We start from the raw sequence: 9,804 nt of genomic DNA, 5'->3' as shown, positions 1-9,804 counted from the left end.
ACCCAACTGCCTCTTTTAGACGATCTTTAAATTAGTTTTTAAAATTTGCACAGTTTGCATTAGTCAGCAGGGTAAGAACATAACTTAATTAATACATGCACTTATTAAAGTCACATTATCTTCTTAAGTAAATTTATGATGCTTTAAAGATGTTAAATGGATGGGGCATTCATGGCCTAGGTTTTTTTTGTTAACCCAACATGTGTTATGTCCAATATTTACCCAGCATCGGGTTAAAAATAACCCAGCAGAATTCAGTGGGAGGATAGAGAGCCAGGTTTCTAATCTAAGGGTTTCCGGTTTGATTCTCACGGCTGGCAGGAAACAACTACAGTATGGTGCCCTTGAGCAAAGCACTACTCCCTAGGATGGTTAAATGCAGATGAGAGAGAGACAGAACCCAGATGCATGTTACTAAACAGGCTTTATTAGCAAAAAAACAAAAAAAAAAAACATAAAAGGGACAAAAAATGAATGAAGAGAATAAACTCAACACTGAACAGACCTGATCTAAAACAAACCGTAAATATAACCAAGACTAAACAATGGTATAACTTAGCTTGGAACAACTCAACAAGACGCAGAATGACTTTCAAAAAGACAAATCGGCACAGGATAGCAAACAGAAGGGCATAAAATAGGGATTGTTTGAATACAAACATGCTTCTACACAAAATATGTGGGCCTGCCATGATACTGTCCCAAAAGCGCTTTTCACACAGAGATTATGGAAAATACACATAAAATGCTTACAGGATTTGTCCGTGATCATTCACACTGCCAATTTTTGCGTTTACACAGAAGCCTCTCTGCCAATTTTAGAGAAATTTTCTGAGACCAAAGTGTTGTGTGAATGGGTTCAAAGAGACAAAAAGCTGTGACAAGGAGACAGGATCATGACAGCAGAGGTCACATTTCGAGTATGGCTTACCATACTTGACAGTCACGTCACTTTCACGGAGAAATGCTTTAAAGCTGTTTTGAAAACAAGGGCATCACTTAACCACAATGTTAAGAGAGGTGTTTCAGGTGGTATAGCAAGAGCACTAGGTGTTACAAGAGCACTAAATCATGTGATGGAAGAAGGGTTTGCACCGCTCAATATCAGCTGGCATATTTACTGTACATTGTCACACACACAAGAACAAAAAAGATCTCCCATTAGAAATGTTTCATTTATCATTTCACTTTCTCAAAAAATGGTTGTTATCTTAATCGTTGCTGTGCCACTGAGCATAACAATAGTAAACTGGTAAAATGTACTGTAACTAAGCCTTTTGGTTTCATTTAATATTAATAAGCAATCCAACCAAACAAGCTAAACTGCTACAAGCCAAAAATATACAAATACACAAAAGAGAAAAATGATATATGAAATGCCATTCATACCGTAGCCTTTACATTTATAATGCTGACAAAACACTCAAAGAGCACATTTTTGATGATTTGAAAACGGAAACATGAAGATTTTGTAGATAAACTTACAGTTTAATACATTCAGTTAAAAAGAGGAACTTGAGTTTGAAGAAACAAGAGTTGCTCAAAATGATAGTCTTTGTATTTACACAGGAAGAATAAACACTATCATTTCATACTGAATCAGTAGTGCACTACATGTGTGTACTAGAATATTCAGTTGATCTTGAGAAAGTCGAGGCTCTGCGTTCAGATAACTGTTGTGAGAAAGATGAGCATTGTCTGAAGCACATGGGAAACTGCTCCTTTACCACCTTTAGGACTTCTCTTCTGAACTTCTCTCCAACAAAGCCGTAGATGATGGGATTGAGGCAACAGTGACTGAAGGCGATAGTCTCCACCCATTGCATGGTCAGACTCAAACTATTATGCCACTCGTGTGACTGCATGTAGCCTTGTGTCTGCATGAAGAAAAGGAATATGGTAATGTTGTATGGTGTCCAAAAGAGGAAATAAACAGCTACCACAGCCAGAATGAGTCTGATGATTTTGTGTCGTTTTTGTGATTTTATGCTTATCAGAGTTGGAATGATCCGTGCATAACAATACCCCATTATAATCAGAGGGAGAAACAGGCTCAAGACGTTTACCTTAAAGTAAATAAAAGACTTCATGGCATCACTTGAATAGTTTGAATAGCAGTATGTTGAATTTTTCATCTCTTTGGACTCATGGGCAATTATAATGTTTGGGAGAGATGCAAACAGGCTGAGGATCCACACGATCGAAGCCAGAACCAAACCCATTTTGGCAGAGCGGTTCTTGGAAAAGATACTGTGGGGATGGACGATGATGACGTAGCGATCCACTGTCATAAGCACCATGAAGAAGATACTGCCGTAGAGACCCAGCGTGTAAAGGCCCGTTACAGTATGACACATGAATTTACCAAAGATCCAGTCAGCCATGGCCGAATGAGCCCAGAAGGGAAGTGACAGAAGAAAGAGCAGGTCAGCGATGGCGAGGTTTAAGAGGCACACGTCTGTCATATTGGATTTGCGACGGTATCTGATGAGGACCCACACTACCAGGCCGTTCCCGATGAAGCCAATGATGAAGACTATGCTGTAGAAAGTCGGAAGAAAAACTTCACTGAAGGCCTTTGTGTTGCTGTTCTTGCATGGCTGTGCAACATTATTATCTGCTTGTTCATAGTAATCACCATAGTCTGAATAATGGGAAAGTTTAAAAATGACAATGTTAGATCATTGTACAGCTGTTTGTTATGCATTCAATCTCATTGCTCTTCCATTTAAAAAGTAGCGAAAAAGAAGTCATGTCACAAAGAGGAACATGCAGCGGACTGAAGATGTTTTAATGACATCTAGTGGTCAAAGGAGGCACAAATGCTCTTCACCGTCATATATATGTTTAAAATGTATAGTTTAAATGTTTTTGCTCATTGGTTATATTTGTGGTTAAAGCTGGCTTGTTTCTACCCAAAGTTAGAACTAACAGTTGAATTTTAACTAAGGTATGCTCATTTCAGATGTCCTTGTCTGTAAAATCCAGGTTAAAGTTTCATAATCTAACGCTGATATTTTGAGAATCACAGTTTGATTAAAGATATCAAGGTATTTTTTTACAGAATTATCTTTTCTTTATGTAGGATGATTTTAAAACAGTACATGTATATCACAAAAAAACCTTTAGCTGAGTTTTTACAGGCAGGGTCACATACAATATATGGATATTTTCTAGGTTCATTTAAACCCAACCGCTGGGTTTGTCCATATTACATTTTTACATTACAATTTTTACTTTTTCTTTTTATATTATTTACCTTTGAACAATTAATAACTTGAATTATTATGAATGTTATGACAAAAATATTCCTGTTGTGCTCACTTTAAAATATTAATATTATGAAATAAATAAGAAAGACTTTTAAGTGTCTAAATACAGAGGATGCATTTGTTACTTACCGGGTGCTGTTAAGTTCTCTGTCATGTCTCTTGGTTATGAAAGTTTAATCTGTGAAATATCTGATAGTTTTACTGTTAAAAGCTATGCAGAACACAAGGGGTGTTATTTCCTGAGAGGCGGGACTTCATCGTACTGAAAACATAATAAATTGCTAGTAATACTTTATAAATGTTCTGTGTGAGTAATAAACAATGTTTTTGCGTTGACTGATTATGCAAGAGTATATTTTCACCCATAGTTCTCTGGAAAAGAAAAAGAGAAACAAAATCGTAGTATATTTAAAACAAATCTTAACAGGCAATGTAGGTCATTGTGAGAATTACATTTCATTAAATCTCGCCTATATGGGCGCTGTTTCTATTTTAATCCTATCTCCAAACCCAACCCTAAACCCAACATTTTGCTGATTTAGGCCGTAGCTGTATCCTATCTAGTCAGAACTGCTATTTTTCATCCTACCCAAACCTAATCCTAGCAGACTTGGCAGTGGCTGTATACCTTCTAGCCAGAACTGGGCTCGAGCACCTGCCTTTTCTTCCTTGAGAGAAAGGGGGGTATTTTTTCAATAAATTAAAATATATATTCCTGTATGCGCAAAGCTTCCCTGTAAAATAAATATATTGCATATAAATAGGATTATCAAAATAACTAAAGCATATAACCACTGAACTTCCCCAGTTAATGACTTGCATCAAGAGTCTTTACCCTGAAGTGTTTAATTATGCAAATTAGCAAGTTTTGGTTACTTTAGAACAAATCTGCAGATGCAAGCATACGGAAGGTAGTGGGCTTAAAACAAACACCATATAAGGATGTATTTTGGAGGTTTTCTTTTTATGAGAGTAAAAAAAGACAAAAAAACTAAATATACCAATATCTTAAAACCGAACACTGCATGAAACTGTGTTCTGCTTTCTCCGCATCTAGTGTGAACGCACTATTTAAATAACTTCATCATTTTGCAAGTTAATGCTAAAAAGACAATGGCCTCTGTGTGAACTGATTAATTTGTTGAACAATTGCATGTAAATTTTGTTTCATATTTACAAACTTCTCTCATTTTGAATGTCTTTCTCTCGACATGACTCGCCAAAATCTGTCAGTAAATGTTATAACACCCTCTTGAGTTTCATAATAGTGCACAAGAATCTGGCTAAAAAGGGAAGTTTTTGCTTGACATTGGAAAATGCGTAGTCCTCGAGTGATCAATTCACTTGTTGAAAACGAAGGAAACATACTACTGGAAAGGTGACTGGGTCAGACAGTTCATTCGACCGATCAGTGTATGCTGAAGTATTCTGTAATGACAGGTTAGGCAAAGTTTGATCAAAATGCAATTTTATTAAAGAAGTCAACTTTTACAGACATAAGTCGAAATACAGACACATACAGTATATCACAAAAGTCAGTACAACCGTCATGTTTCAGCAACCATTTTAATCTTCTTACATTGTTGCAGTCTGACAATCTGACCTTCCGCTTCTACAACCCGTAAAGCAATGTTGGCTGCACTCATGCATCTCTTTTTGAAGCAACTTTCTGCACCTGACGCACAGCATGAGGACTTAACTTCTTTGATCAACCCTTTGTGTATCCTGTTCTGAGAGGAAACAGTCTTGAAAAACCTCTGTAAGGCCCTGGCCACTGTAACTCAGTTTAAAAATCTTCTTAAAGCCTATAGGGCCATCTTTGTGGAGAGCAACAATTGTAATTCTGAAATCCTCAGAGTTGTTTGCCATGAGGTGCATGTTTAACATCCAGTGATCAGTATGAGAGAACTGTGCTCCAAGCACCAATAATGGCTGTAAGTTATTTTCAGAGGACAGTACATTTATAACTGATTGAAGTTTTGGGTTTTTAGACATATAATTTCATTTGCTGGATGAACTAAAAAGTGGACTAAAGATGTAGACTTACTGATGCACCTCACTCTCGTAAACTGAGGATGCAGTCAATCAAATGACAAAATATAGATGATAAATGCATGATTCATGGATAACAGCATAACAGTTTTGCACATAGTGACAGGTCAAATCCTGCTTTATATCCTTACAGCCATACATGCTGTAGCTTTTACATTCATAATGCTGACAAAACACTTAGAAACATATCAAAGAATTTTTTTTTTTTGAAAACTTCAAAACTAAAATACATTCAGGTAAAAAAAAAGAAACTTCAGGAACAAAGGAAAATAAATGCTATCATTTTAAACTGAGTCAGCAGTGCACTACATATGTGTACTTGAATATTCAGTTGATCTTGAGAAGGTCGAGACTCTGCGTTCGGATAACTGTTGTGAGAAAGATGAGCATTGTCTGAAGCACATGGGAAACTGCTCCTTTACCACCTTTATGACTTCTCTCCTGAACTTCTCTCCAACAAAGCCGTAAATGATGGGATTGAGGCAACAGTGACTGTAGGCGATAGTCTCCACCCATTGCATGGTCAGACTCAAACTGTTATCCCACTCACAAGACTCCAGGTAACCTTTGGTCTGCATGAAGATAAGTAATAGGGTAATGTTGTATGGTGTCCAAAAGAGGAAATAAACAGCCACCACAACCAGAATGAGTCTGATGATTTTGTGTCGTTTCTGTGATTTGAGGTTTATCAGAGTTGGGATGATCCGTGCGTAACAATAAACCATTATAATCAGAGGGAGAAACAGGCTCAAGACGTTTATCTTAAAGTAAATAAAAGTCTTTATGGCATCACTTGAATAGTGTGATCTGCAATATGTTGAATTATTCATCTCTTTGGATTCATGGGCAATTAAAATATCTGGGAGAGATGCAAACAGGCTGAGGATCCACACGATCAAAGACAGAACCAAACCCATTTTGGCAGAGCGGTTCTTGGAAAAGATACTGTGGGGATGGACGATGATGAAATAGCGATCCAGTGTCATAAGCACCATGAAGAAGATGCTGCCGTGGAGACCCAGCGTGTAAAGGCCCGTTACGGTATGACACATGAATTTACCAAAGATCCAGTCAGCCATGGCCGAATGAGCCCAGAAGGGAAGTGACAGAAGAAAGAGCAGGTCAGCGATGGCGAGGTTTAAGAGGCACACGTCTGTCATGTTGGATTTGCGACGGTATCTGATGAGGACCCACACTACCAGACTGTTCCCGATGAAGCCAATGATGAAGACTATGCTGTACAGGGTGGGAAGAAAAACTTCACTGAAGGCCTCTGTGTTGCCGTTGTTGCATGGCTGTTCAAAATTATCATTTTTGTCATTTTCATAGTAATCACCATAGTCTGAATAATGGGAAAGATGGAAAAAACATAAAAATTACACTGTTAGATTTGTACAACTGTTTGTTATGCATTCATTCTCAATTGCTCTTCCGTTTCAAAAGTAGCCAAAAAGAAGTCACACCACAAAGAGGAACATGCAGCTGATTCAAAAGGTTTTAATGACATCTAGTGGTTACAGTAGGCACAAACCCTCTTCGACATCATATGTGTGTTAGAAACTCGTGTGTTTGTGCTCATTGGTTAAATTTGTGGTTATTTAAATCTAAACTTAAAAAAGTTGTTTCTATCCTATGGTTAGGTCAAATATGGACAAACCTAACAGATGAGTTTTAGTTTTAACATTTAATGATTTGAAATGTTATAAATGTTACATGTTGTGCCCATTTTAAAATATTAGTGTTATGAAATAAAAATAATTTTTTAAGTATCATAAACTACAGATTTGTCACTTACCGGGTTGCAGTTGCTCCTCTGTCATGTCTCCTGCTTATGAGAGTTGAATCTGTGAAATTTTTTGAGTCTTGATGTCAAAGGATTTGCAGAACACAGGAGGTGTTATTTCCTGTACCTCACAGAGGCGGTACTTTATCATATTCAAAAACATAATGAACTGCTATTAATACTTCATAAGTAAACAAAATGTAATATGTTTTAGCAGCCACTGGGACAGTACCCTTTAAAAAGCATCAAACATTTGGTTAACAACACAAAGAAAACATACCTGAATAAAGAAATGTAATAATGATTACCTGCACACAAGAAGAATGCTAAGTTAAGTTTGTGGTTTTGATTCCAGACCTATTTAAAATGCACCTCATTAGAAAGCATCAGAAGCAAGATAAGGGATTTAGCTGGTATTTTACAGTTATCCTGGCTGAATTTAGCCCTGAATCAGTTGCATGAAGGCAGGATAAATTAAGTTACTATGGAGATTTATTCTTTGTAACTAGCCCACTCCAGATGTCCAGGCTAAGATTAATCCGATTAATTTTAGTAATTTAGCTGCTAGTTCCACATTCAATCCTACTAGATATTAATGTATTTTAATTATCCTGCATTAAAATACTTGATCATTCATCTAAGTAGGCAATTGTTATTTTAGTGTTATTAAGAAGACTGCTGTTAATTTTGCTCTCAGGGGTGCAGTTGTTGAGATTATAAGAAATGGCTGATAAAGTTAAAACACAGTTTCAATTAAGTACAAATTGAGCATTCATGCATGCATAATGTTTGACTGAGAGGTACCAATTCTCACGGGATGTAAAAATGTGTCAGTCTAGCACTGAAATCACTTGCTCACATATTTATCACCTTCACTGGCCACAGAAGATTCATCAACATCAAAAAAAAAAGAGTGCTAAATAGCTCATATAGGGGAACCATTTTTAGTACTAGCACCTACAGTCATATGCCAAAGTTTGGGCATCCCTGACAATTTCCATGGTTTTCATTTATAATTATTTTGGGTGTTTGGATTAGCAGTTTCATTTTGATCTATCAAATAACTTAAGGAAACAGTAATATTTCAGTAGTGAAATGAGGTTTATTGGATTAACAGAAAATGTGCAATATGCATCAAAACGAAATTAGAGAGGTGCATAAATTTGGGCACCCTTATAATTTTGTTGATTTGAATACCTGTAACTACTTAGTCCTGATTAACTTGAACACACAATTGGTTTGGTAAGCTCATTAAGCCTTGAACGTCATAGACAGGTGCATCCAAACATGAAAGAAGGTATTTAATAGGGGTGCACCGAAATTTCGGTTGCCGGAAATTTTGGCCGAAAATGGCATTATCGGTTTCGGGCTGAAATAAAAAATCCAGCCGAAAATGTGAATCAAAATGAATGTCAATCTTGCCCCTCCCGTCCGTGCGCTAGCGCTGGGGTTTCACTCACGGTCAAGCTGTTATCAGTCGTGACACACCCCTCCCGCCCAAGCAGGTTTCACTCACGGTCGAGCTGTTTGCACACGTCTGCAGCAACATGTCTGCGGTGTGGATGTATTTAACCGCAAAAAGGCGCTAAAATGAGCAGCTTTCTTTACGCACAGAGGCACATGCTCTCTGACGTGATCAGATGTGATCATCACAGTATGCCCTTCAAAGATCAGAACTCTTGATGTGTAAACTTTAGAGAGAGTCGTGCTAATGTGTCTCATACTGTAATCCATTAACATACATTTGGCGAATAAAGCAATGAAAAAAAAAACGTAACGTTTTTATGTGGAGCGAATGTTGCGCTGTTTGGGATTCACCCTCGGTCTCTGTGTGCGCGCGCGTTTAAGTGCCCTCAATAGTGCACATACGGGAGAGGCGCTTTTTAAAAAAACAAACAAGCGAACATAAAATCTCTCTGTTATTGACAGAGCACATATAAACAAAATGATCTCACAGTATTCTTTTTCTAATAAAAACATTTGTTTATGTCTTAAGTGTATGTATAGATTACAGTCAGAAACCAGTCTGTGCTTAAAGAGTAACTAAACCCTTAACCAACTTTTTTTAGTTAATGATCTGTAAGAATGATGCTTTATTAGTGCTGTTCATTGATTTTAGTAAGTTTTTTGACATTTAGATATAAAGTGTTTCAATACTACTATATATGGTGTAAAAACGTCTGAGTGCTGCCCTCTTCAGGTTGAACGGTGGCTATTGCAGTTGAATTTTCCTATTGGATGTTGGGTCCAAAAAATCACTCGTGACGTTAGCAGTTTCAAGCTCACCACGCCCTTGTTACGATCTCACCACACACTTGGTACGAGCTTAGTTCGTCCCCTCTATCTCCGTTGGGATCTGCCCACTTTTCTTGCATTTTTCAAATATTGCCAGTGGGTGGAGTCAGGCTCTGACCAGGGGTTTAGTTACTCTTTAAAGATTAACCTACTTGACAAAGAGACAAATAGCTCTAAAAATAATAATATATTAATTTATACAATAAAGACAGTGTTATGATTCATTTAATTTGATTTCTGTACCTAATGCTAATTTCAGACCTTATTAATGTACAACTTTGTTCTTTTTTATAAATGTTTGCAATTTCTTTATTTGTTATTAGTTTTTTTGCACCCGCTTTTTGCTGATCCAAAAAATAATCTGATCTGTGCCTCAAAAACTGTAATGTGACCCGAACTGTG

At 37.0% G+C, this 9,804-nt stretch overlaps 2 protein-coding genes across 2 annotated transcripts; both read right to left on the bottom strand.

Moving 5' to 3' along the window:
• Nucleotides 1-407: 407 nt before the first annotated feature.
• Nucleotides 408-3,474, bottom strand: LOC135728286 (C-C chemokine receptor type 5-like). The gene is made up of 2 exons (XM_073811725.1): nt 3,402-3,474; nt 408-2,644 (listed from the first exon to the last, which is right to left on the bottom strand). The coding sequence occupies exons 1-2, from the start codon at nt 3,424-3,426 to the stop codon at nt 1,611-1,613; spliced, it is 1,059 nt and encodes a 352-aa protein (XP_073667826.1). The 5' UTR covers nt 3,427-3,474; the 3' UTR covers nt 408-1,610.
• Nucleotides 3,475-4,734: 1,260 nt separating this feature from the next.
• Nucleotides 4,735-7,227, bottom strand: LOC135728310 (C-C chemokine receptor type 5-like). The gene is made up of 2 exons (XM_065246490.2): nt 7,120-7,227; nt 4,735-6,666 (listed from the first exon to the last, which is right to left on the bottom strand). Exons 1-2 carry the CDS (start codon nt 7,142-7,144, stop codon nt 5,630-5,632), a joined length of 1,062 nt encoding a protein of 353 aa, XP_065102562.2. The 5' UTR covers nt 7,145-7,227; the 3' UTR covers nt 4,735-5,629.
• Between the last annotated feature and the right edge of the window lie 2,577 nt (nt 7,228-9,804).

This window comes from Paramisgurnus dabryanus, chromosome 13 (genome assembly GCF_030506205.2).
Source record: "Paramisgurnus dabryanus chromosome 13, PD_genome_1.1, whole genome shotgun sequence".
Taxonomy (NCBI): domain Eukaryota; kingdom Metazoa; phylum Chordata; class Actinopteri; order Cypriniformes; family Cobitidae; genus Paramisgurnus; species Paramisgurnus dabryanus.
The sequence above is the reverse complement of the archived record's forward strand: the minus strand, read 5'-3'. Positions and strand labels throughout refer to the sequence as shown.

What these genes read in the sequence shown, in the direction of transcription:
- LOC135728286 (XM_073811725.1), bottom strand. Translation starts at nt 3,426, where the DNA reads ATGACAGAGAACTTAACAGCACCCG. An exon ending in AGAGAACTTAACAGCACCCG is followed by an intron (nt 2,645 to 3,401) that starts GTAAGTAACAAA and finishes CCCATTATTCAG; the next exon opens with ACTATGGTGATTACTATGAA.
- LOC135728310 (XM_065246490.2), bottom strand. Translation starts at nt 7,144, where the DNA reads ATGACAGAGGAGCAACTGCAACCCG. An exon ending in AGAGGAGCAACTGCAACCCG is followed by an intron (nt 6,667 to 7,119) that starts GTAAGTGACAAA and finishes CCCATTATTCAG; the next exon opens with ACTATGGTGATTACTATGAA.